Here is a 26930-nt window from a genome sequence, read left to right as displayed (position 1 = left end):
AGAGGAGGCTGGCGTAGCGCAGCCGACACCGACACAAGGCTCCGGGGTCGGACTTGGGGCTAGCGCGCCCGAAGGCCTTCGCCCCAACTGATCCCGGGTGGGGAACGGCGCCGCGCTGGGCCGCCGGACGGGTGGGCTCCGAGCAGGGTGCACGCCTGGCTGCAGCACCCTCTCAAAATCGCACGACCACTCTACTCTCTAGGATGGGATAACCCCTCCCCCCATGCCCTTCACTCAGCGGTGCACACCGCCTTGAGCACGCAGACGCTCTCAGGGCGCAGACCCACAACATGGCAGGCTCACAATCAAGTCCCGTGAGACCCTAAGAGCCAGGCTCAGCACATTAACAGGGCCAGCCCTGGACACATACATACATACATACATACATACACACACACCCTCTCCAGAAATGCACAGGACCCCCACCAGGCCGCGGGCCAGGAAGGCCCCTAGTCCTACAGAATAGGCACACATAAATGACTACCAGTGGAGATGAACACACAGCTTGATATTTTGTCCCCACCGGAGGAACTATCCACATTTATATACTTGTCCATAAATGCAGAGGCCTTGGTGTGGGCCTCCTGGGACAGCACCAACAAAACACCAGGTGGAAGCATACACAGAAGAAACACATTCCTGAAACTCCAGAGGGACAGTCCCAGAGACTCCTCCCTGGTGTTCAAAAATTCAAAACTCAGGAGACAGAAGAGCCAGCCCTCAGACTCCTTTTGGAAAAACCTTTCTGAAACAAAGACATAAATTAATTTAAAACCAAAGAAATCTCATCACAGAACTAGCCATAAAGAGAAAAAAGAATCAGACAAACTGTGGAGTCAGGGAGACATAGATATAAAGCAAGCAGAGCAGGCCAGTGAGAAAATAGGCCCACCCCCACCTCAGGGAGGTTCCAGGGAAGAACCCCACCCCCACTCCAACCAGGTCACAATGGCTGGAGCTCTGAAGGGCCCAGGCACCCTGAGCCAGGAGGAGAGGAAGAAGTCCAAGGAAAGATGGTGAGTGTGGGGGCCAAGGGGGCATACCTCCCCTCCCTGTAACTCCTGGCTGCTCTCTTTCCCCTCCTCCCCAAAAACTTCCCAGCAGTTCTAGAGACACCCATAAATGAAAATCACAATCGTATACCCAGGTGTCGCTGAAACCTGTGACATCACATAAACACATAGCATCTAAGGCTACCTTCCATTCCTCAAACCAACAGAGCATCCCTGGGTCCTCTTTTTCTCCTCCCAGGAACAACTTACCCAGAGAAACATGACGCTCCAGGACTGCTCACTACCTGCTTCCTGCTCAAGGCCCACACTAGACTACCTCATCCATCTTTCAGGGCCTTTCTAGCTCCAAGAGTTCCTCAGCAAGACAGCCTGCCCCTCTACTGTCCCACAGGGTCCTAGACCCCAGCCTGGCATTTGCCCTGCCCCAGGTCCCCTGGGCTATGGCTGCCCTAATGCCCAAGCTCCTCTCTCTCTCTCTAACAGGCTGGCAGTCACCCCTACTTCAACCTGCCCGACTTCGCCCAGCCATCGCCACCCTCTACTCCGCCCAGCCTCCCCTCGCTCCAGTGCTGCCAGCCCTCTGATGCCACCAAGGGTCTGCTTGTGGCCCTGCTAGGTGGGGGCCTGACCGCTGGCTTTGTGGGCCCCTTCTCCCGTATGGCTTACCAGACTTCCCACTTACCCTCACTGGAGCTGCTCATCTGTCGATGCCTCTTCCACCTTCCCATTGCTCTGCTACTTAAACTGCGTGGTGACCCACTGTTGGGACCTCCTGATGCCCGGGGCCGGGCCTGCCTCCACGCTCTACTCAACGTCCTCAGCATTGGATGTGCCTATAGTGCTGTTCAGATGGTGCCTGCTGGCAATGCTGCCACCGTCCACAAAGGTTCTTCCACCATCTGCTCTGCTCTCCTTGCCCTCTGCCTTGAGAGCCAGGGTCTCAGCGGCTATGACTGGTGTGGCCTGTTGGGCAGCATCCTGGGACTAATCATCATTGTGGGACCTGGACTAGGGACACTGCAGGAGGGGACCACGGGCCTCTACACCGCCATGGGTTATGTGCTTGCTTTTCTGGGCGGACTAGCACTATCGCTGGGGCTTCTGGTATATCGTTCCCTGAACTTCTCCTCCTGCCTGCTGACAGTGGCCTTCCTGTTTGGCTTGGTGGGGCTGGTGGGCTCCGTACCAGGCCTCTTTCTGCTGCAGACCCCTGTGCTGCCCAGTGATCCTCTGAGTTGGAGCTGTGTCGGAGCAGTGGGGACCCTCACTCTGGTCTCCTTTGCGTGTGTGAGCTATGCGGTCACCAAAGCTCACCCTGCCCTGGTGTGCGCTGTCCTGCACTCTGAGGTGGTGGTGGCCCTGATACTGCAGTATTATGTGCTCTATGAGACCGTGGCACCTTCTGACATCATGGGGGCAGCGGTTGTGTTGGGTAGCATTGCCATCATCACTGCCAAGAACCTCAGCTGTGAGAGGGAAGCGCAGGTGGAGGAGTGAGATCATCTTGAGAGGCTGAGGGTTGGGGAGGGGGGCAGAAGTAAATAGGAGAGAATGGAATACAAACATGGGAGAACAAGTGACTGGAAAAGAACTGGTGTGGGAGAGGGACAGCCCTTGGAGTCAAGGGTAACTTGGTGGATTTGGTGGAGGGGGACTGCCTACAAGATCTGCAATAAGCCTGGGGACCAATAGATGTGGAGTCCTGGCTGGGGCTTGGGGATGAGGGCACAACTCAGGGGTGAGGTCTGAGGAGCAGATGACAGCGGCTGGAGCAGGCAGGCCATGAGCCTCTGGAGGATTTTTCCCTCCACATCAGAGAAGAGTATTGGGGCTGGAGTGTTTGGCGCTTTCAGGCAAACAGAGCAAGCAGCTGCGCTGGGGGAAGGGAATCTGCCTTTTTTTCCTTGAGTGAGGTTGTTGTTCCCCCCCTACCCCCATCAACTTGGGGTGGCGAGGTGACATTGACATCAAACAAGGATCACTCTGAATGTGTCTGTGTAGTTGGTGTTATCTCTGCTTTGGAAGGATAGTGGAAGTCCTACCACGCATAATGGAGATTACCTTGGGATCCACCCCCTCCATCTTATTGCTGAAATAATCTAGAAGGGGGAGGATTTCCAAACGTTCAGATGCCTTGACCCTGAATACTCCAGGGCCCGCCCCATGGCTAATCTGTTTTTCCTGGATTGTTGTGGTCCCGTGATCTTTCTCCCGGACAGCGGCCGGCAGCCAGCCTCCTTCCGGAGTAGGCCTCTGAGCTGAGGTCTCTTCGAACGGCTCAGGCCAGAGATCCAGGACCAGAGTTCCGTACGGCGCTCCATTAGAGGCCAGGAGATGCCCAACCGTCCCAGGAGGCCGCTCGACAAACATCAGCTACTTCCGGACAAGCACTAAGCCTCGCCATCTTGATCCGTGAATGCATATTCAGCGCTATTACTGCATATTCATGACTAAGGACGGCCCCAGCACTCCCCACTCCGGGAACCCACTTGGGACTACCCGACTGACCCCGCCTCCCTCATTACTAATTCGCAGAACAGACCATTTTCCAGCGAGGGGAGGAGGATATTAATGACTTTTGCTGAAGATTAAAACACACTCCACATTAGAATAAAAGCGGCCTGTATTTACCCTCGATCCTTCAAACCTTCAAATCTTAAACCTCAGTACGGGAGAGAGCAGCGATGGGAGGTGGCCAGATAAAAATTCCCCTCCCCCCCGTCATTTCAAAAGGTCGCTCAATGAGGGAGTCGAGGAGGGAGGAGCAACGACTCCAGCGCGCGCCCGTGCAGGCCGGCACAGGCGGCCCCGTAGCGCAAGGGAGGGCGGGAAAGGAAGGGGCGGTGATGCAGGGGCGAATCTATAAAAGGCGTCATTCGGCCCCTTCGCTTCTCAGAAGCGCGGAGAGCGCGGCCGGGACGGTTGGAGAAGAAGGCGGCTCCCGGAAGGGGGAGAGACAAACTGCCGTAACCTCTGCCGTTCAGGAGCCCGGTTGCTTATTTATTCGTTACCCTTTTTCTTTTCCTTCCCCCAACCTTTTCCTTTTCCCTTTTTTTTTTTTCCCCTTTTTGAGAGACGAAGAATCTCCGGAAAGGGAGAGGAAAACTACTTTCGCTCCTTTTTATTTCCCCGCTTTCTTCCCTCCCCCACCTTTCCCTCCTCCGGCTTTTTTCCTCCCAACTTAGGGAGGTCCTTCCCGGTGGCCGCCCCGACGGGGTCTGAGCACTTAAGCGGAGGCGGCGCAGGCTTTTTGTAGTGAGGTTTGCGCCTGCGCAACGCGACTACCTCTGCGATGCACGGGGGTGGCCCCCCTTCCGGGGACAGCGCATGCCCGCTGCGCACCATCAAAAGAGTGCAGTTCGGAGTCCTCAGTCCGGATGAACTGGTAAGCGGCTCTGCGCTCGCACTCCTCCCGCCCGTCTGGCGGGCGGGGCTTGAAGATAACTGCAGGAGCTTGGCGCTTTCTCACTGCCAAGGGTGACAGGCACGGGGAATGGGTTAGCTCCAAGGCAGTACGGAGGTCCGGCCTCACGGCCTCCCAGAGTGGAATCTTGCTAGGGTGAGCAAGCTGAGCGCTGTGTCAGGGATGGGAGCTTGGGCTCAGGAGATGCTGGAGAATGAGAAGGAGGGAGAGAAGGGTGACTGGCTTCACACCGCAGAGATACCGACGTTAAACGAAATCAGACGAATCCTACGGGGCCTTCGCACGTTTGGTTAAGAAGCCGAGCCCCAGATTTTACCCCTCCCCCTCCTAAGAATATTGAGCACTTGCTCTGTGATAGACCAAACAGACGCTGGGGTGTCAAGAGCCCAACAAGACGGACAAGGACCCTGCCTTTTAGAGTACTTTCTGTGGGAGGGGGCAGGGGACAGGAAAAAATACGAATAAATGGACAAACAAGATAATTCAGTTAATGGCAAGTGCCTTGAATAAAGGGAAACAGTGTATGTAATTCTATGGCGCGTCACTGAGGTGAGGCTACTTTAGATGGGGTGTTGTCAAGGTCAGGAAAGGCCTGTCTGAGGGGATGACGTTACCAGAATGATTAGAAACAACCGGTCATCTTGGCCTAAGACAAGAGCTTGTCAGGCAGAAGACACAGCAAGTACAAAGGGCCTGAGGAAGGAATGAAGTTTGTGTGTCTTAGGGGCTGAAAGAAGGCCAGTGGCTGGGGTTTAGTGGGCTGGAGTAGAATGATGTGGGGCAAGCCAGGTGGAATGTTGTAAATCGTGGTAAGGAATCTGGATTTAATTTTATTTTTAATAGGAAGTTACTGGAGAATTATAACTAGGAGAGTGACATCAATTTTACATTAAAAACTCATCAGCTTTGGTTGCCCTTTGAAGAACTGATTGGGGAGAAGGTCTAAGCATGAAAGTAGGAGGAGAGACCAGGGTGGAAGATAGTTCTAAGGGGAAGCTGTTGGTGACTTGGACTCCTTTTTGGAGCAAACTAGAGAGAGTGGAGTTGAATGGCTACGTTTGTGGATGAAGACAATTTTGCTGGAGGAGAAAGCTCAGCTGTGTGAAAACAAAATTGTAAAGCACTCAAAAAATATTGAAGGCTTTTGGGGGCTGATAACAGGGGCAGAAACCCTTAATTAGTTACAGGTAGATCTTATTGAGTACATGTTATGTGATAGGCACTGAGAAGTGTTTTACACAAAAGGAAGAGCAAGGCAGATTTCACTACATAAAAATAAGAGCTATTTCTGTTTATTAGAGATATCAGGGATTGCTAAAAACCAGATTGGGAATATTTGCAATGTGGCAGACAAAATTAGACTTCTTAATATACAAGGAACACTTATAAATCAGTAAGGAAAGCACACATCTATTTACTAGACAATTGGGTGGAAGATATGAATAGGCAGTTCACAGAAGTAGTACAAATGGTCAATACAAATATTCAGCTTACTAATAAAAACATACAAGTTAAAATAAAAATTTTTCCCTGCTGGCAAAAATATTGGGAAATAAGCATGCTTATACATTGTTGGTAGGAGGATAAATTGATATAACCATTTTGGAGGACAGTCTGACTTTTTATGAGTAATTTATTACGCATACTCCTTGGTGCAGCACTGCCACTTAAAAAAACTTATCCTCAAATAAAAACTTGTAATTTCTTCCCTCTAACATGACCCTCCCCCAGTCTGCCTAGTTCATAAGCAGGCAATGGCCCCATGCACCATTCATCCAGTTGCTCAGGCCAAAAGCCTGAAAATCATGTTAGATTCCAACCTCCACTCAGGCCATATGCCAGTCTGTCAGTTTTGCCTTTCAAAATGTCTGGAATCCAGCTATTTATGACTATCTCATTCTGGACCACCATGGTCCACCCCACTATCATCTTTCCCATTAGTGTACTATAGTAGCCCTCGCTCTAGTTGTTTCTCCTACAGTTTGCAGAGGAGCTAGAGAGATCTTTTCATCATCTCTTTACTTCATGGAATTCTCTTTGAAAGATCCAAACCCCTTACTATGTATGACCTATTAGGTCTGTATAATCTGCTTATCTCTCCATCTCATTCCCAATCTCCTCTTTGCTCTTTAACCACAATGATCTGTTCTTCCAGCACTACAATCTCATTTCTGCCTCAGGACTTATTATTCAGTGTTCCTGGTGCCCAGAACAACATTGCCCAGACTTCCTCAGGCCTGCCTGTTCCTTTACATCAGTGTGTTCTCTGTACAGATGTCATATCATTCGGAGCTCTTCCTTGACCACCTTATTGAAATGGTATTCCCCTGCATTCTCTAATCCTTAGTCTTGACTTTATTTTACTTCATAGCCTGTCACTACCTGAGAGTATTAGTTTTTCTGTTTCTTGCTCCCTCAATAGAATGTAAATTTCATGAGGGACTTTATTCACTCTTTCTTCCTTCAGTATCTCAAGTAGTGCTTGGCACATAATAGGTATATAATTAAAAAGTTTGTGGAATAAGTGAGTGAAATGAAATAATTGGACAGGTACACAAAGGTACATGTAGGAGGATGTTTTATTGTAACGTTCGAAAATCACATTGTTTGAAATTAAAAATTACCTAGATGTTTACTAATAGGAATCCTATTGAATGATTCAGGGTCTATTCTTACAATAGAAGAAGACCTTCCCAATAGGTTAAATCCCGTTTCCAAATTGCAGCAAACTCCCAGGGGCCCAGTGAGAAATTTTAAATTTTCAAGGGAAGCACAGAAGCAGCTATCTTTGTTTGATGCCCTGGGAACTAACTACTAGTTCCAGGTAGCTCCTTTTCAACATTAGATGGCGCCAGATCCCTTCCAATGATGTCATATCTTTGTGAAGCTTGGTTTTTAGCAGTTGCTAAATACTGGGCCTTCTATGATATGTAAATATCATAAATTCTTTCCAGTACATAAAATTTCTTGTACCTTGTATCTGTTCTTGTGTTTTGTAATTATTTGTTACATAAAATTTCTTGTACCATAATGTTAAAAAATAAATGCTAAAATTCCATTATAATACAAAAAACAAGTACCCAAATGTAAACAAATAAAAATTTGAATTAAAAAATTAAAAAGAAAGATTTTTCCCCCCGAAAGTTTGGGCCAAAAACTAGGTTCTCATTATACATGGCAAAATACAGTAAAACCGTAATAGGCTCTTTTAGGTAGTGTGGGCTACATTGGTGAACCAGAAGATTATCCTTGTCTTCAAATTATTTATAATCTACTGAGGGATTACCTATATATGCAACAAATATTTACTGAGCCCCTACCATTGTGCTGGTTACTGTGCTAGGCGCTGAGGATATAAAGATAAGTGAAACATGATCCTTGAGCTCAAGGATTACAGTCCAGACAAATATGTAAACAAGTAATTAAAGCTGGGATGTGGTAAGGCTAGGAAGAGTTAGAGAAGACTTTACAAAGAGGTGACATTTGAATTAGGTCTTAAGGAGTGAAAAGACGTTTCCTGGAAAAGGGGGCACGTGAAGAAAAGGAGTTTTGAGAAATCTATTATAGTGGGAGCATAAATGGGGGGATGTGGTACCAAGAAAAGCTGTAAGAGTGGGTTGAAGCCAAGTTGTAAGGACCTTGTGTATTTTGCTAAAGGCAGAGGAAAGAGAATGAGTATTTACTGAGAATCGATGGCAAGCCTTTTGTTCTGCAACCTCAGGGTCTCCTGGTTCCCACCACCTCCTCAGGAGTCTTAACTTTCTCATGTGAGTAGGGAGAACAAGTGTTTCAATGAAGGGTTGGGGGCTAAAGTACTTTGTATATAATTCAAAATGACAATTCGTTAATTTATGGTACAGGGGTAATCCAGAATATTCCAGGATAGCCCCATGCCCAGTCTCAATGCTTAGAAGCAGAATTAGTCCTTAGAAGGTGGTTGGCTTGGTGAGCATGGACTTAGAGCAGAGGGAGATTAAACGTTTTGAGTGGGATCTCCCTTAGGCCTCTCTCTAGTGACTCTTCTGGCAGCCCGATTCAGGCCTGCTTCCATTTTTTTGTGTTTCATTCAAGGTGAGCAAACTCCCTCTTGTTTCTCATAGACACAGTGTAGCTGATAAGAGTTCTAGCTTTGTGAATTTAGTCACCCGCCAGACCTAGCTCTCTGAAATTTCATCAGGTCATTTTGAGGAGCTCATGAGTGCTCAGAACTTCTTCAGCCTTGCATCTGTAGACCATTTTGGTTTCTATCCAGCAGTGGCCAATCAGATCCAATATGAGGGGATTATTGGTTTGACTGGCAAGGGGACAGCCTTCTCTCTTTTTATCAACTTCTTTGAGGGCACTTTTCTGCAGTGGAGAGTCCTAAGCAGTTTCGTTCAGTTTAACAAACATTTATTGGGAGCCATGGGATCCAGGATAGAGAAATGCTGCCTGCCCAAGAGATACTTATAATCTATGGGGAAGACAGACCCCGATAGATAATTTCATTGCACATGAGATGTGCAGTGATCAAGGGGTTACAGACGCACAGAGGAGCGGTGCCCACCTGCCTTGTGAGGCTGTGGAAAGGCTTTCTGAAAGAAGCAATGCCTGAGCTGACTCTTTAAATAGTATTTTGTCTTGTGGGGAAAGGCATTCCAAGCAGAGATAATAGCATGTACAAAGACCTAAGGGAGTGTAGCACATAACGCTGGGTGATAGCGGGACCATGAGGGCCTCTATTACTGATGTGGAAAAAGAAAGGAAGGTGAAAACCTTAGAAAAACATTTTTGTAAACTGAGTTTGGACTTTATTCTGAGGGCAAAAAGGTATGAAGATTAGATTTCCGTTTTAGAGGGATCACCCCAAATGTGGTATGAATGGATTAGGGAGAGGCTGGTGACCTATGGAACCTCTGATGTAGACCAGAAAGGAAAAGCCTGACCTAGGGCAGTGGTAGTAGGGATGGAGAAGGAGGGGCAAGCAAGATTCAAGAAATACTTAGGAGGTAAAAATTACCAGTACTTGGTGAATGACTGGATAATTACATTCTGGGTTTAAGCAGGCTAATCAAATTCTTAACAATTAACATAGTTTGTAAGTGATAGAGCCAGAATTCTAATCCAGGAGTCTCTGACCCCAGCCCATACTCTTTCTACTGTTTTATGCCTGAGGGTAAACAGGGATATGTATTGGTTTCAGACTTGAGTGCCACCATCTTAGATGGAGACTAAAGGAAAAATATCTGTCGAAAAGGTAGTTTTTAGACATGTTGAATTTGATTTATAAGTGGGGTATCTGCAGGGGTACAGCAGATAGTTTCATATGTGAACCCAAAGTCCAGAATAAAAGTGAAGCCTGGAAGTAAAGATTTGGGTGTCATCAGTATGTAGTGAAAATCATCAGATAGCATATAGAGTGCAATGAGAAGTATGAATGAGTTAAAACCTTGGGGAGTAGCAGCGTTTAAGGAGCACACCAAGGCAGAGGAGCCTGGGAAGGAGACGAAGAAGCGGCAGCCAGAGAGGTAGGAAGAGAGTGAGTGTCAAGGAAGTGGTCCATATGTGGTGTCTCACAGGCCAACAAGCCAAAACTGAGATAGGTTTGTTGGGTTGGGCAGAGTGGAGCTCACTGCCCTATCAGAAGTGGTTATAGTGATGTGGTAGTGGAAGGAGATGGAATATTTAGGAAGATAGCTATGTATAGGTACTCATAATCACTGCAGTTTGCTGATTTGAACTTACCCATCTCTTTTTCCGTATGATGTAGTGGAAAGAATGCACAGGCAAATCCTGGCTTTACCACTTTCTAGTTGCATGACCTTGGGCCTCTCAATTTTATAATCTGTAAAATGGAAAGTGATGCATATTTTATAAGTTAGTTATGAAGATAAGAATGAATTATCTAGCACTGTGCTTGGCACCAAGATATGTCGTAGAGTTTAAATAATCATTTATGGTGCAGCATAGTAGAGGGTGATAAGTACTGTATGTTTGGGACCAGAGAGGGTTGGGTTTGACTTCTCGATCCTTGAGATTGAGGCCTTGGGCAAGTCATTTCACACAGCCTCAGGTTTCTCCTGTCTAAGAGATAGGAATTCATTCCTAGAAGGTTTGTGGTTAGGATTAGAGAAACTAGGTACATTAAGTATGTTTGGTGCCTGGCATGAAGTTGACACTCAGATCGAAGCTTTTATTAAACTCTTCTAAGTTCTTCCTTCTGGAAATTTAGTGGACTGAAAAGCCTAGCTAATTTAAAAGTCCTTAGTTGTCAGTGTGTGAAAACGAAAGGTTTCCTCAACTAACCTCTAGTCCAGGGCAGAAATCTCTTCAACTCATATCTACTTCTGAACTCTTCATCTCTCCCTTTCTTTCATTCAATTGGTCCCATTCAGTCCTGGCCTCACCTTTCTCAGGATTCTAGATGTATTTGCCTTCATCTCACAAAGTGCCTGGGTTTACTTCTCCAAATAATTTTCACCAACCCTCCACCCTAGCACCTGGCTCTCCTGTTGTATAAAACTTCCATCTGATCATGGAAGGGTTCAGGCTGGCCAGGTCCTTGAGAAGGAGGAGATGACAAGGATGGGAACAAAGAGTACCTAACTTCATAGAGTTTGGCAGGGCCTGTCTTAGGGCAGGGCAGCTGTGCTGTCACAGCAGGAACAGAGAGATTCCTGCCAGGGACTCAAATTCTGGGCTTGATTTCAGCTTTGGGGAAGAAACAAGACATTGATTTTTTATTTTCCTTGATTCAGCTTATATCTTTTTGCAGTTAAATCCTATGAGTATTAGTGACCTAGAATTCAACTAGAGGGATATCTGGGGTTTGAGTTCTAGAGGTAGGCAACTTGTATGGAGCCTGGGGTCAAACATGTGCTGGTCTGAGCATCCCCCCTCCCACTCAGACAGTGACTAGGACAGGCTTTTGACTTGTGATGTTCAACTTTGGCATTTCCAGAGGTGTACACACATTGACACCCCTAACCCCCACCCCAATTCCCCTCACCCCAGGCTTAACCTGGTTAGTCTTTTGTAAGTAGTTTGTGGTTCTTTACGGCCTTAGTATATGAAAGTTGGAAGCTAGGAATCCTATTTAGTTGTTATTGGTCTCTTTTTTTCTACAGAAGCGAATGTCTGTGACAGAGGGTGGTATCAAGTACCCTGAGACAACTGAGGGAGGCCGCCCCAAACTTGGGGGGCTTATGGATCCGAGGCAGGGGGTGATAGAGCGGACTGGGCGTTGCCAAACATGTGCAGGTGAGTGCTGCGGGGTTGACATGGAATTGTGAACGGATGGAGGGAGAGAGGCTTAGGTCCTTAAAGAATACTAACCTGGAGCAGGGACACCTGGAGACCTAGTCTCTGAGGTGAGAGCTGGGAGGAAAGTGTCAGGTGTATGTTCCCACAGGAAACATGACAGAATGTCCTGGCCACTTTGGCCACATTGAGCTGGCCAAACCTGTGTTTCACGTCGGCTTCCTGGTGAAGACAATGAAAGTTTTGCGCTGTGTCTGCTTCTTCTGCTCCAAATTACTTGTGGACTCTGTAAGCGGGGAATGGACTCTGGCCTGGGGGAGGGGTTGCTTGGTGGGTGGCAGAGGAGCAGGCCCAACTGACCGTGCTCTTCTCTGTTTCCAGAACAACCCAAAGATCAAGGACATTTTGGCTAAGTCCAAGGGGCAGCCCAAGAAGCGGCTCACACATGTCTATGACCTCTGCAAGGGCAAAAACATCTGCGAGGGCGGGGAGGAGATGGACAACAAGTTTGGTGTGGAGCAGCCCGAGGGTGATGAGGATTTGACCAAAGAAAAGGTAGCTGGGGCTGGCAGAGATTGTATGGAGGGAGGGGTCAGGAGGTGGTCCTATAGGCTGGCCTGATATGGGAGGGGTGGCCCGACTTCTGGGCTCTGATGGCCCCTCTGTCCTCGGAAGGGCCATGGTGGCTGTGGGCGGTACCAGCCCAGGATCCGGCGCTCAGGCCTGGAGCTGTATGCAGAATGGAAGCACGTCAATGAGGACTCGCAGGAGAAGAAGATCTTGCTGAGTCCTGAGCGAGTGCATGAAATCTTCAAACGCATCTCAGATGAGGAGTGTTTTGTGCTGGGCATGGAGCCGCGCTATGCCCGGCCCGAGTGGATGATTGTCACAGTGCTGCCTGTGCCTCCCCTCTCTGTGCGGCCCGCTGTTGTGATGCAGGGCTCTGCCCGTAACCAGGTCAGTGGCTTCTGGACTCTGCCTCTCAGCTGAATGCTTAGGTGTCTGAGGGGACAGAGCCCTGTGGGTGTGGGGTGGAGGTGTGCAGGAGCCAGTTATGGAGTGTGATGTGCATGGATGACAGACAGATCATCTGGGTCTGAAAATACCCTGCCACTTGCTGGCTGTATAGCCTTTAACAAGGCCCCTACGGTGTTTCATGAATGTGCTTCTGTATCTGAAACAAGAGACTAGACCTGCCTCCCAGGGTGGTGGTAGGATGTGAGAGGCACTGTGTGTTGGCACATGCATGCTCAGTGCTCAGTGGTAGCTGGATTGTGACCATGCTGACTTCCTTCCTCAGGATGACCTGACTCACAAACTGGCCGACATCGTGAAGATAAACAATCAGCTTCGGCGCAATGAGCAGAACGGTGCGGCAGCCCATGTCATTGCAGAGGACGTGAAGCTCCTCCAGTTCCATGTGGCCACCATGGTGGACAATGAGCTGCCTGGCTTGCCTCGTGTGAGTCAGCACATTCCCCATACCCTGTGCCTGAGAGGAAAAGGGATTGGGGCCAGGGTGGGGGGGCCCAAATGAGGTCTCTGAGCTCTGGAGGAGGGGTCAATGCTGACTGCTGCGGTGCCCCCTACCCTGTGTTTCTTCACAGGCCATGCAGAAGTCTGGGCGTCCCCTCAAGTCCCTGAAGCAGCGATTGAAGGGCAAGGAAGGCCGGGTGCGAGGGAACCTGATGGGCAAACGAGTGGACTTCTCAGCTCGCACTGTCATCACCCCCGATCCCAACCTCTCCATTGACCAAGTTGGCGTGCCTCGCTCCATTGCTGCCAACATGACTTTTGCGGAGATTGTCACCCCCTTCAACATTGACAGGTGTGCCTTAGTTCAGAAGCCCTGCCTGGAGTGGTGGGGAAACATGAGGGGAATGGGCTCAGTGAGTTGGAGGGAGCATTGAAATTTAGAAACTAGGCCACTTGGGGCTTTGGGATGAGGGTACTGATAAGGGCTTTCTGGGAAGTGTTTTGTTCATTACACCTCTTTCCTTCCTAGGCTTCAGGAACTAGTGCGCAGGGGGAATAGCCAGTATCCAGGGGCCAAGTACATCATTCGAGACAATGGCGATCGCATTGACCTGCGTTTCCACCCCAAGCCCAGTGACCTTCACCTGCAGACTGGCTATAAGGTATGTAACAGGCCAGGGCCTTTCTTACTCACCTGAGCAGAAAGCTCTCTGGAATGGGGACTGGTTGGATTGGGCTGGCTGAGGCTGTCCTGTTCTTAAGGATCAAGGTTCGTTGACTCTTTTTAAAAGACTACTGCTGTCCTAGGCTAGTTTGTAACTGCCAGCCACTGCCATTCTATGTGGGGCTCACATAAACCCAAGGGTAGCATGAGGGACATAATATGGCAGGGAAGAGGGATCCAGGGAGGAAAAGAGCAGAAGACTTCCATGTTCAGAGTCGCTCTTCATTTTCTTCCTTAACTGAGTTCCCTGCAGTTGGTGGGTACTGTTCTTAGTCATCTCTGGTAACCTGGTATCTAGCCCAGGGCCTGGCCCAAAGAGGATGGTTAATAAGTGTTTCAAGTGAAATAACACCACAGTATCATCCATTTCCATCTATAAAGCATTTTAGGCCCACTGTTGTTTCATTCTTAGCATACCCCCTTCATTGAGACTTTTCCGCACTTCACCTGCCTAGGTGGAACGGCACATGTGCGATGGGGACATTGTCATCTTCAACCGGCAGCCAACTTTGCACAAAATGTCCATGATGGGGCATCGGGTTCGCATCCTCCCGTGGTCTACTTTTCGCTTGAATCTTAGGTCAGTCCCCTGGCTGGGGCTGGGCTGCTCCCTGAGCTTTTATTGTAGGCATCTCCTCAATTCTGACTCCTCTCTTTAACTGCAGTGTGACAACTCCATACAATGCCGACTTTGATGGAGATGAGATGAACTTGCACCTGCCACAGTCTTTGGAGACGCGGGCAGAGATCCAAGAGCTCGCTATGGTGCCACGCATGATTGTCACCCCCCAGAGCAATCGCCCTGTCATGGGCATTGTGCAGGACACACTCACCGCAGTGCGCAAATTCACCAAGAGAGACGTCTTCCTGGAGCGGGTGTGTGGTCCTAGAGAGGAAACCTGGCTTGGGCAGGCAGAGGGGCCCCAGGGCAGTGAGGCTGAAGAGGAAAAGCTGTGACTTTTGTCCTGATTTGCTCTGTACTAACCTGTATGTGAAACTGCCTTTCCTGTGAGGCAGAAGGACAGGGGGTTGGTTAGGAAAGATCAGAGGCCAAAAAAGGTATATGACTTTAGCTCCCCATTTAATTCCATAAAATGTCATGTAATTTTTCTGGTATTATCTGGTAAGTAAAGGTGAAGGGAAGAATAAATTATCTTGTTAAAATTCTATTTATCCATTTTCTTTTTACTTATTTCCAAATTATTAAAAGTAATTTGTACTTATTATTTAAAAAATGTCTCACTATGACAAATTCTTTAATTAAAAATTTGGAAAACATTTTTCTTGGCATCTCTTTGCCTCCAAAATCTGGTTTTCACCCTTGGGCAGGGTGACCTCCCCTGACATTCCCAAGAGGAAAGACCTGCGGTTTTGAGTTCCCATCTTTCTTTCTCTGTATCTCATAGGGTGAAGTGATGAACCTCCTAATGTTTCTGTCCACGTGGGATGGGAAGGTCCCACAGCCAGCCATCCTGAAGCCCCGGCCCCTGTGGACAGGCAAACAGATCTTTTCCCTCATCATACCAGGCCACATCAACTGTATCCGCACCCACAGCACCCATCCTGACGATGAGGACAGTGGCCCATACAAGCACATCTCTCCTGGGGACACCAAGGCAGGGCCTAACTTCTGGATGTGTGGGGGACAGGATTTGTACATGGGAGTCTCAGCAGGGGCCTTGAATGAGTGCATTGTCCACAGGTGGTAGTGGAGAACGGGGAGCTGATCATGGGCATCCTGTGTAAGAAGTCTTTAGGCACGTCAGCTGGCTCCCTGGTCCACATCTCTTACCTAGAGATGGGTCATGACATCACTCGCCTCTTCTACTCCAACATTCAGACTGTCATTAACAACTGGCTCCTTATCGAGGGTAAGTACAGGGACTCCACAAGCCTTCTATGAACCCTCTCTCCCACTGCTTACTGTTACATCGTACTCTTTCCTCCTTGGATTTGGAGTCCCTCCTTCTACTCCCTTGACTATGATTCCATCCCATGTTTCTTGGGAGTACAAAGAAGGTGTTGCTGATGTTTCTCCTTATCTCCAGGTCATACCATTGGAATTGGGGACTCCATTGCTGATTCTAAGACTTACCAGGACATTCAGAACACTATTAAGAAGGCCAAGCAGGATGTAATAGAGGTGAGAGGGAAGACTGGGCAAAACTGAATAAGAACTTCTCCTGGACTTTGAACTTAATTAACATTAACAAAAGTAAAGTGGGTGTCAGGATTAGAGAAGGGGAGTAGAACAGGGATTGATGTTTCATTGAGGACTGCGCCTCCTCCTCTGCACACAGGTCATCGAGAAAGCTCATAACAATGAGTTGGAGCCCACCCCCGGGAACACTCTTCGGCAGACATTTGAGAACCAAGTGAACCGCATTCTCAACGATGCCCGAGACAAGACTGGCTCCTCTGCTCAGAAATCCCTGTCTGAATACAACAACTTTAAGTCTATGGTTGTGTCTGGAGCTAAAGGTTCCAAGATAAACATCTCCCAGGTGGGGAGGGAGCTTTGTCTCTCCAAACACGGGGCCACTGGTTGGGAGGAGGAGGGAAGGTATGTGTTGCTTGGGGGGTGGCAGTTGAGGAAAAATACTGGAAACTCATATTCTTAAGGCAAAGAGAGTTAGATGCACCCTTCCTTTTCTGTTTCCCAGGTCATTGCTGTCGTCGGGCAGCAGAACGTGGAGGGCAAGCGGATTCCATTTGGATTCAAGCACCGGACTCTGCCTCACTTCATCAAGGATGACTATGGGCCTGAGAGCCGTGGCTTTGTGGAGAACTCCTACCTGGCTGGCCTCACACCCACCGAGTTCTTTTTCCATGCCATGGGTGGTCGTGAGGGGCTCATCGACACAGCTGTCAAGACTGCTGAAACTGGTGAGGCCTTCAGATCCAGGGCCCTTCCATGGGCTAGTATCAGGGAGTACCACAGGCTGAGAAGCCTCTGGGGGTGGGGAGTGGGGATTCTCAGGCTAAAGTCATCTATTCCCAGAGATGTAATTTTGTCCTTTGTGGAAAGAATAGAGGCTACAGCTCAAGAGTTAGGAAAATGCCCTTGTTCTGAATGCTCTACAGTATCGCAGGATGAGGGATAGAGCCTCTGGACCCACTGCGTTTCTGCTCCTGACCTGTTTGTTGTATGGGGGCTGGTTCCTAGGGAAATCTACTGGGCCTGGTTCCATCTGGTGGTGGATATGGCTTTCAGTGAGAAGCTTTGGGGATGAGGGTTACTATCTGGCTCTCATGATGATCAGGTGAGCTAGAAATCAGAGCGACAAACAAGGCTTATTCTGAGATAGGGAGGGCTCTTTGGGCTTTGTCATCCTCTTCTTGCCTTGTGTCCCACAATTGATTACCCCCCCCAGGGTACATCCAGCGGCGGCTGATCAAGTCCATGGAGTCGGTGATGGTGAAGTATGATGCGACTGTGCGGAACTCCATCAACCAGGTGGTGCAGCTGCGCTACGGCGAGGACGGCCTGGCGGGCGAGAGTGTTGAGTTCCAGAACCTGGCTACTCTTAAGCCTTCCAACAAGGCGTTTGAGAAGAAGTGAGGAGGTGGCAGGCGGTGGTTCTTGCCCCCGGGGCTCATGGTCACATTGTAGGATTCCCCTACCCACACAGAGAGATCACCTGGAATATGTCTTGCAGTGGACCTTACCTTATACAGCCCTTTCCCCACCCCTCTGACAGCAGCTGTGGGAAAGGGTGGATGGAGAGCAGAGTTGAGACCCATCACCACTTTGTCCCTGGTGACAATACAAAGGTGCTGGCATAGGCTCAGGTCTTGCTGGCAGTCCTTGAGCCTGGATCTTATATTTCTCTGCCCAGGTTTCTTGACTCCAGAGGCCTGTTTTTGTGGGATATGCACCTTTGGGAGCCTCACAATGCTCTTTGTGGGCATCAGGCACCAGGGCCCACCTGCCCCTTGACTCTACCCCCTGCCATCCACAGGTTCCGCTTTGATTATACCAATGAGAGGGCCCTGCGGCGCACTCTGCAGGAGGATCTGGTGAAGGATGTGCTGAGCAATGCGCACATTCAGAATGAGCTGGAGAGAGAATTTGAGCGGATGCGTGAGGATAGGGAGGTGCTCAGGGTCATCTTTCCAACTGGCGACAGCAAGGTGCGTGTAGACAGGAAGGGCTAAGCTGGAGAAGTGCTGTCCCTGTTGGGTGTACGTGACCTATGATCCTTCTCCCCTTCCCTCCTGCCTCAGGTTGTCCTCCCCTGTAACCTGCTGCGCATGATCTGGAATGCTCAGAAAATCTTCCACATAAACCCTCGCCTTCCCTCTGACCTGCACCCCATCAAGGTGGTAGAGGGTGAGTACCTGCTTTGGGGCTTCCAGGCCAGAATGGGGATCAGGAATTTGTTGGGCTGTGGTTTACAATTGCTTCACTCCTCATTTGGCCCCCAGGAGTCAAGGAATTGAGCAAGAAGCTGGTGATTGTGAACGGGGATGACCCACTGAGCCGGCAGGCTCAAGAAAATGCCACACTGCTCTTCAACATTCATCTTCGATCCACACTGTGCTCCCGCCGCATGGCTGAGGAGTTTCGGCTCAGTGGAGAGGCCTTCGACTGGCTGCTGGGAGAGATCGAGTCCAAGTTCAACCAAGCCATTGTGAGTGTTGTACTCATAACCTCAGCCTTGTTTTTCTCCTTTGACCTGTTGACTTCTCTCACTTCGGCCCACAATCATCTAATAATAGCTGTCATTCACTGAGAGACTGCTGTGTATCAAGTCCTGTGTTTGGGACTTTATACTTTTATTCCTTCACAATCTTAAGACGATCCTAGTAGGGGAGGGGTTGTTAGTCCCATGTTGCAGAGATTGAAAAATCAGCCTTGGTGAGATGATGTGACTGTATCATATGATGGCCATATAGGAAATAAGTGGCATGGTTGGGATATGAAATGGGAGTATTGGTCTTTATTTTTTTAAATGCTTGCTATGTGCAGAATTCTAAGTTAGGTGGACGTAGAGAATTGGAGTAAGCAGGAAAGAGATTTATAGATATTGGAATATATTATCACTGTCCTTAAGGATTTTAGAGGGTGATGGAAGGAGAGAAGCATTTAATTATAGGCATGCTTCTGAATCCATTTGATCTAAATCCAGTTTTATAAATTAAAGTGCATTAGAGAATGTTGTAAGACATGGTTGAAAGATAATAAAGAAGACTTACATCAATGGAAAGACATTTCGTGTTCATGGATTAGAAAACTTTATATTGTTAAATGGCAATAACCACCAAGTGATCCACAGATTCAATACAGTCTGTCAGATTCCAGCTGCTGTTTTGCTGAAAATTTTAAGCTGATCCTATAATTCACATGGAAATGCATGGGACCTGTGGTAGCCAAAACAGTTTTGAAATTAACTTCAAGGGCTCACGCCTTTTTTGTGGGGGAAACTGTTTTTTCCAGGACCCACCAGCTCCAAGTCAAGTAGTTCTTTTCAACCTAGTTGTGGAGGGCATGGGGATTGAACCTGTAACCTTGGTGTTAGGAGCACTGCACTCTTAACCAACTGAGCTAACCGGCTGCTCACTGGACTCACACTTCTGATTTCAGAACTTACTACAGACCTGCAGTAATCAAGACAGTGTGCTGCTGACATAAAGATACATATATAAATTAATGTAAGAGAATTGAGAGTCTAGAAATACACTCTCACACTTATGGTCACTTAATTTTTGACAGTGGTACTAAGTCAATTAAATGGAGAAGTCTTTTCAACAAATAGTGCTGGGACAACTATGTCCACACGCAAAAGAATGAAGTTGAACCCCTAACTCACAACATACATAAAAATTATCTCAAATATATTAAAAACCTAAATATAAGAGCTAAAACTAAAACTAAAATAAGTAAATTTAAAAAAGCTAAAATTAAAAACTCTTAGAATAAAACACGGGTAAATCTTCATGACCTTGAATTAAGCAATGAATGGATTCTTAGGCATGCCACCAAAAGCATGAGCAATAGCAACAACAAAAATATATAAATTGGACTTCATTAAAATTAAAAAGAGGACACCATCAATAAAGTAAAAAGATAACACAAAATGGGAGGAACTATTGCAAGTCATAGATCTAAAAAGGGCCATGCAGAAGGACTATTAGAAGTCAACAGTGAAAAACTATATCAAAGAATTTCAATAGTTCTTTTCCCCAAAGGAGATGTATAAATGACTAGTAAACACATGAAAAGATGATGTGCATCATTAGCCATCAAGGAAATGCAAATCCACAACCACAGTGAGATACCACTTCATGCCCATTAGAATGGCTAAGATAAAAAATAGGTGCTGGTGAGGATGTGGAGAATTTGAGATTCTCATACACTACTGGTGGGAATGGTACAGCTGCTTTGAAAGCATATGTCCACACAAAAATATGTATACAAATATTTATAGTAGCATTGTTCATGATAGCCAAAGCAGTGGAAACAACCTAAACGTTCACCTATTAATGAATGGATATACAGGTATGTCCATACAAGAGAATATTATCCCATGATAAAAAAGAAAAAAAGGCTATCGAGCCATAAAAAGACAGTGACGAACCTTAAATACATGTTACTAAGTGAAAGAAGCCAGTCTGAAAAGGCTACATACTGTGATTTCAATTAAAAGGTTAAATTTTATGATATGTGATTATATCTCAATTAAAATAATGCATTGGGGAGCTTCCCATTTAGAAGACTTCTACCAAATGAATATTTACCCTGTTACTTCAGCATACTTTTAGAAATTTGGGTTTTAGATGGTATATTACCTTTTTGTGAGTATGCGGCACGTCAGGTGCAAAATTGTATAAATTGAAGCACTGTTTGAGGAAGGGAATGATCAAATAAGACTGATTTTTTTGTTTGTTTGTTTTTTAAGTCTTTGCTTTTTTCAAATGCCTCTGTCCCATGTCCTTTAAGAGCAGAGGATAGTTCCAGCCCTGACTGCATCTTGCTCTTATTCACCAGAAGGGTGGAGCTTGCTTTTTGTGATGCTAGCTTTTCTTATTCTGTAGGCCCATCCTGGGGAAATGGTGGGAGCTCTGGCTGCACAGTCCCTTGGAGAACCTGCAACCCAGATGACCTTGAACACCTTCCACTATGCTGGTGTGTCTGCCAAGAATGTGACGCTGGGTGTGCCCCGACTTAAGGAGCTCATTAACATTTCCAAGAAGCCAAAGACCCCCTCACTTACTGTCTTCCTGCTGGGCCAGTCTGCTCGAGATGCTGAGAGAGCCAAGGTAGGGCTTGGGGGATGGGCTTCCCAGCAGGAGGAAAAGGAAGGGAACTCTTTTCCTTGAATAAAATGTTTTCAGATTCCCTCTACAGGAGGGCTTGAAGAAGACTTTCTTCCGATGCCTGTGTTCATGAACCCCTTTCTTCCCAGGACATTCTATGCCGCCTGGAACATACAACGTTGAGGAAGGTGACTGCCAACACAGCCATCTACTATGACCCCAACCCCCAGAGCACGGTGGTGGCAGAGGATCAGGAATGGGTGAATGTTTACTACGAGATGCCTGACTTTGATGTGGCCCGAATCTCCCCCTGGCTTTTGCGGGTGGAGCTGGACCGGAAGCACATGACTGATAGAAAGCTGACCATGGAACAGATTGCTGAAAAGATCAATGCTGGTAAGTAAGGCTGGGAGTGCTGGCCCGGCTCAGGAGTTTTGCCTGGGATCCCCCTTGGTCATGTCACTGCACTCTAGTCCCCAACAAACCACTTATCCTCACCTCCTTCCATGCACTCGTTCTACTCCCCCAACGCATCTCTTCACTTGCCCTCTGTACCCCCTTTTCCTTCTCAGTGTTTCCCCTTCCTCTTTCTAGAAGGGTTCTGTGAGAAGGAGGGGGGAGCCAAAAGAGCACCCGGGAAGGAGAGAGCTGCAGATGAACAGGAAGCAAGATAACCAGGAAGCAAGTTCTATAGATGTGATCTTTCTCATGGCTCCTTCACCCCACTAGGTTTTGGTGATGACTTGAATTGCATCTTTAATGATGATAATGCAGAGAAGCTGGTGCTCCGTATCCGCATCATGAACAGTGATGAAAACAAAATGCAAGAGGTAAATGGGACCCAGGAAGAACTTGATATGTCAAACATAGGAAACCATTAAATCTTGTTCATGACCAAAGAAGTTCAGATGAAAGCAACACTGAGGTGCCAGTCACACCACCTAATGTACGGATGGGTAATGGTGGTTAGCATTGATTTTCAAAACTTTTAACAGCAGAAATCTTTGAAATCTGAAGTGGCAGTCACATAGATAAAGCAGGTAGCATTGAAGTAGGGGCATCCCCATAGCCCTGTCATTGGCTCTCTCCTCCCCTGAGGCTCCTCCTGTATGAGGGCAGTGGGTAGAATTGGGGGTAGATTGTAGGACAGTAAGAATTGCTATTTCTTAGGGAAGGTGGTGTGATAGTGGCTATAACAAGACCTAAGAAAATGTTTGACCAGTGACTTCACTCCTAGGCCTGGCTCCTAAAGAAATGCTTCATCAGGTGTGGGTGGGTGCCTGGTGCTTTAAATAATAATAAATTAGAATTTAACTATTGAACTGTCAGAATGGAAAAGAAAATATTTGTGTGTCTTGATAGACTACAGTATACCTTCATTCAAAGGGGTCATTTGTCTAGGCTGTAGCAGCTTGGGCAAATACTCAGTGAGTGCCAGAACAAGGGTGGAGAATGCTATATGTGTTGCTATAGTCCTCAGTGCACGCACGCACACATGGAAATTGTGTTAGTATTTTGGGGTGTGGGTGCCTTTCCTTAGGTTTCTTTTAATATGAGCATAATAACACAATAAAAAGTAATTTCACTGGAACTAAAGAGGGCAGAGTCTGGGGTCTGACTTGACTCTTAGGTCACGGAGGAGATGTGGTTTGGGGTGAACCTGGGCAGAGACCTGAGGATTCCAGGAGTGGTGACTTCGCTCTTGTTGCAGGAAGAAGAGGTGGTGGACAAGATGGATGACGACGTTTTCCTGCGCTGCATTGAGTCCAACATGCTGACAGATATGACCTTGCAGGGTATCGAGCAGATCAGCAAGGTCAGCCATTCCCTTCCCCATCCCACTTGTCTCCCTCCTACCCCCACCCCACCCATCCTGAGCTCATTTTGTCCCCCCACCAGGTGTACATGCACTTGCCGCAGACAGACAACAAGAAGAAGATCATTATCACAGAGGATGGGGAATTCAAGGCCCTGCAGGAGTGGATTCTGGAGACGGACGGTGTGAGTTTAATGCGGGTGCTGAGTGAGAAGGATGTGGACCCCGTGCGCACCACATCCAATGACATTGTGGAGATCTTCACGGTGAGCACCTTAGAGCCCTACTGCCCAGCTCTCTGTCCTGGACCTCAGGTTCAAGGTCCCCTCCCTGGGTCTCCTGGCAACAGTTGGATTCTTTGCTCTCCACTCATGGGATTTCCTTGGTCAGATTTTTTTATGTCTGAATCCACTTTTGAGTCTGGGCTTCACTGACTCCTGACTGTCCTTCTGTGGGTCTGGGTGGCGTTAGGAGCCTGGAGCAGAGCTACTCTGTCTTGACCTTTCACCCCCAAACTCCATGCCAGGTGCTGGGTATTGAAGCCGTGCGGAAGGCCCTGGAGCGGGAGCTGTACCATGTCATCTCTTTTGATGGTTCCTATGTCAATTACCGACACTTGGCTCTTTTGTGTGATACCATGACCTGTCGTGGCCACTTGATGGCCATCACGCGACACGGAGTCAACCGCCAGGATACAGGACCTCTCATGAAATGCTCCTTTGAGGAAACGGTAATGACAGAACTTCTGAACAGGGTGGAAGGAGAGAAAGGAAGGAGGGAGTGCTGTGGGAAGAGGGGTGTCCACCAAAGTGAATGCATGGTGGGCATTGGTGCTGTCCTTCCCTCTGTTGGCTGGGTGTGCTATAATGATGGTGGACCAGCCCTGGAGTGCTATGTGGAGAGGTATAATGGGGCCTGCCCCCTCGCCCTCTTCTGGTTGTTCAGGTGGATGTGCTTATGGAAGCAGCTGCACACGGAGAAAGCGACCCCATGAAAGGGGTGTCTGAGAATATTATGCTGGGCCAGCTTGCTCCAGCTGGCACTGGCTGTTTTGACCTCCTGCTTGATGCGGAGAAGTGCAAGTATGGCATGGAGATCCCCACCAATATCCCCGGCTTGGGGGCTGCTGGACGTGAGTATGAGGGCCTCAGCTGCACGGAACCAGGATGGGTCTTTGAAAGGGAGGCAGGCCATGGATGGGAAGGTGGCCGGTCCCTAGGTGGTGTTCCTCATAAGTCATTGTGTGTCTTTTTGCAGCCACTGGCATGTTCTTCGGCTCAGCACCCAGTCCCATGGGAGGAATTTCTCCAGCCATGACACCCTGGAACCAGGGTGCAACCCCAGCTTATGGCGCCTGGTCCCCCAGTGTTGGTGAGTGACCTAGCCTAGGAAGAGAGCCCTCTTGGTGGTTCAGAGGATGGATGAGCTGGGCTTGTGAAGAGGCACCATGTTGGAACACTGGAGGCCATGATGCTCTGGGGAGGAAGGTGTTGGGCTCCAGCTCTGGTTTTAACTTAAAGCTTCTGTCACTTTGCAGGGAGTGGAATGACCCCAGGGGCTGCTGGCTTCTCTCCCAGTGCTGCTTCAGATGCCAGCGGCTTCAGCCCTGGTTACTCCCCTGCCTGGTCTCCCACGCCGGGCTCCCCAGGTTCACCAGGCCCCTCAAGCCCATACATCCCCTCACCAGGTAAGTTGTCCCTTTTTGTCCGGGCCAAGTTTGTTTCCTGCCAGATCTTTCCTCCTGGGCTAGTCTAGCCATCACTTAAATCCTTTTGGCTTCTTTCCCACAGGTGGTGCCATGTCTCCCAGCTACTCACCAACATCGCCTGCTTACGAGCCCCGCTCCCCTGGGGGCTACACGCCCCAGAGTCCTTCTTACTCCCCCACTTCACCCTCCTATTCCCCTACCTCCCCATCCTATTCTCCAACCAGTCCCAACTATAGTCCCACATCACCCAGCTACTCACCAACTTCTCCCAGCTACTCCCCGACCTCTCCCAGCTATTCCCCAACCTCTCCCAGTTATTCACCCACCTCCCCCAGCTATTCTCCCACTTCCCCAAGCTACTCACCCACATCACCCAGCTACTCACCAACCTCTCCTAGCTACTCGCCAACATCTCCCAGCTACTCACCAACCTCTCCCAGTTACTCGCCAACGTCACCCAGCTATTCTCCCACTTCTCCCAGCTACTCGCCAACATCTCCGAGCTATTCTCCAACATCACCAAGCTACTCACCAACTTCCCCAAGTTACTCACCCACCAGCCCTAACTATTCTCCAACCAGTCCCAATTACACCCCGACGTCACCCAGCTACAGCCCAACATCACCCAGCTACTCACCTACCAGTCCCAACTACACGCCAACAAGCCCTAACTACAGCCCAACTTCTCCAAGCTACTCTCCAACTTCACCCAGCTACTCTCCAACCTCACCAAGTTACTCCCCTTCAAGCCCACGGTACACACCACAGTCTCCAACGTATACCCCGAGCTCTCCCAGCTACAGCCCCAGCTCTCCCAGCTACAGCCCTACCTCACCAAAGTACACCCCAACCAGCCCTTCCTACAGTCCCAGCTCACCAGAGTACACCCCAACCTCTCCCAAGTATTCACCTACCAGCCCGAAATATTCACCCACCTCTCCCAAGTATTCTCCTACCAGCCCCACCTATTCGCCCACCACCCCAAAATACTCACCAACATCTCCTACTTACTCACCAACCTCTCCTGTGTATACCCCAACCTCACCCAAGTACTCACCTACTAGCCCCACTTACTCACCCACCTCCCCCAAATACTCACCCACCAGCCCTACCTACTCACCTACCTCCCCCAAAGGCTCTACCTACTCGCCCACTTCCCCTGGCTACTCCCCCACCAGCCCCACCTATAGCCTCACCAGCCCAGCCATCAGCCCAGATGACAGTGATGAGGAGAACTGAGGGTGAGCAGGGCACAGCAGCAGCTGCATAAGGCAGAGGGCAGCCTTCAGTCCTCTCGCCTCCCTCGTGGGGTCCAGGCCCCCAGCCTGGCTCCCTTGTACATAGCTTCTTGTGATAAAGTTCCCCATTAAAGTTCTGGTCCCATTTCCAGTGGGGCTTTTTGTCTTGTTCTCCACTTGTGCCGTCTCAGAATCCATTCACTTGGCTGTGGTGTTCTTCCTACCCCACCCCAGGTCTGTCCCCAAATTGAGGATCTATCCTTGCCTGTGGCTTGATTGGGAGTAAAGGGTATTTTAACTTTTTAGGGGTAGTTCCTGCTCTGGGTCTTTACATATGATCTTCAAGAAGAACAAAGCTAAAGCTGCCTTTTGTCTGTTATTTTATTTTTTGAAGTTTAAATAAAGTTTACTAATTTTGACCAAAAGCATGTACATTGAGTGCTTAATTGCAAGGCAAGGGTACGAAGGCCCCCGCTTCCTGTCTGGGCTGCTGTGCCTTTTAGTGTGTTTTAGCTACTTCCTGCAAGATGAGAAGAGGCAGGAAAAAGAGCGGATGTTGCATTCACCCATTGAACAAACACCTATGTGCCAGGCATTGTTTTGTCCTGGGTTTGTGGTCAAACAAATATAACCTTTGTCCTGCACTAAATCAATACTGAACGTAACAGTTTTTTAACCTATTTTACTGATTACCATAGTATGTAATTTGGAAAAGTATAGGATGTTCAGAAGAAAAGCTATCACTTAACACTACCACCAGGAGGCAGGTTTTCTTTTGGTATTTTTCCTACTTGTTTCTCAAGTCACTTCTAACCAGTTTTTGTTTTGTCCTCAAGCCAACAATGAGAAGATTATGGATACTGTAATATATTTTAAAGCTGAAGTTAAAGGACTTGGGGATAATTTGCTGTTTTTAGTTGGCCATTTCATAATTTTCATTAGTACCTTCTTTTTTTTTTTTAAAGATTTTTATTGGGGAATTGGGGGGATGGGAACAGTGCTGGGGAATGGGGGAAAGGGGAACAGACAAGT

The 26930-nt window shown here is 48.2% G+C and overlaps 2 protein-coding genes across 2 annotated transcripts; both read left to right on the top strand.

The window, feature by feature from the left end:
- Positions 1-14: 14 nt before the first annotated feature.
- On the top strand, positions 15-3855 carry SLC35G6 (solute carrier family 35 member G6). The gene is made up of 2 exons (XM_019664958.1): positions 15-1016; positions 1497-3855. Exons 1-2 carry the CDS (start codon positions 1014-1016, stop codon positions 2508-2510), a joined length of 1017 nt encoding a protein of 338 aa, XP_019520503.1. The 5' UTR covers positions 15-1013; the 3' UTR covers positions 2511-3855.
- Positions 3856-3916: 61 nt separating this feature from the next.
- On the top strand, positions 3917-26074 carry POLR2A (RNA polymerase II subunit A). Its single transcript, XM_019664957.1, has 29 exons — positions 3917-4398; positions 11544-11676; positions 11828-11964; positions 12058-12231; positions 12352-12633; positions 12977-13138; positions 13284-13504; positions 13682-13814; positions 14332-14456; positions 14542-14752; positions 15283-15492; positions 15579-15747; positions 15925-16019; positions 16177-16380; positions 16540-16762; positions 17251-17434; positions 17839-18010; positions 18104-18209; positions 18305-18510; positions 20915-21139; positions 21286-21532; positions 21866-21966; positions 22848-22952; positions 23036-23218; positions 23479-23682; positions 23898-24084; positions 24210-24323; positions 24490-24639; positions 24743-26074. The coding sequence occupies exons 1-29, from the start codon at positions 4306-4308 to the stop codon at positions 25897-25899; spliced, it is 5913 nt and encodes a 1970-aa protein (XP_019520502.1). The 5' UTR covers positions 3917-4305; the 3' UTR covers positions 25900-26074.
- The last annotated feature ends 856 nt before the right edge of the window (positions 26075-26930 follow it).

Source organism: Hipposideros armiger, unplaced genomic scaffold (assembly GCF_001890085.2).
Source record: "Hipposideros armiger isolate ML-2016 unplaced genomic scaffold, ASM189008v1 scaffold_431, whole genome shotgun sequence".
In the NCBI taxonomy this organism is placed as follows: Eukaryota; Metazoa; Chordata; class Mammalia; order Chiroptera; family Hipposideridae; genus Hipposideros; species Hipposideros armiger.
Note: the sequence above shows the minus strand (reverse complement) of the source record. Positions and strands in the feature narration are given on the sequence as shown.

Bases quoted from the DNA above. Each gene is read 5' to 3' on its own strand.
- POLR2A (XM_019664957.1), top strand. From the start codon at position 4,306: ATGCACGGGGGTGGCCCCCCTTCCGGGGACAGCGCATGCCCGCTGCGC. The intron at 13,815-14,331 runs GTATGTAACAGG...TCACCTGCCTAG, and splicing joins ACCTGCAGACTGGCTATAAG to GTGGAACGGCACATGTGCGA. The intron at 14,457-14,541 runs GTCAGTCCCCTG...CTTTAACTGCAG, and splicing joins ACTTTTCGCTTGAATCTTAG to TGTGACAACTCCATACAATG.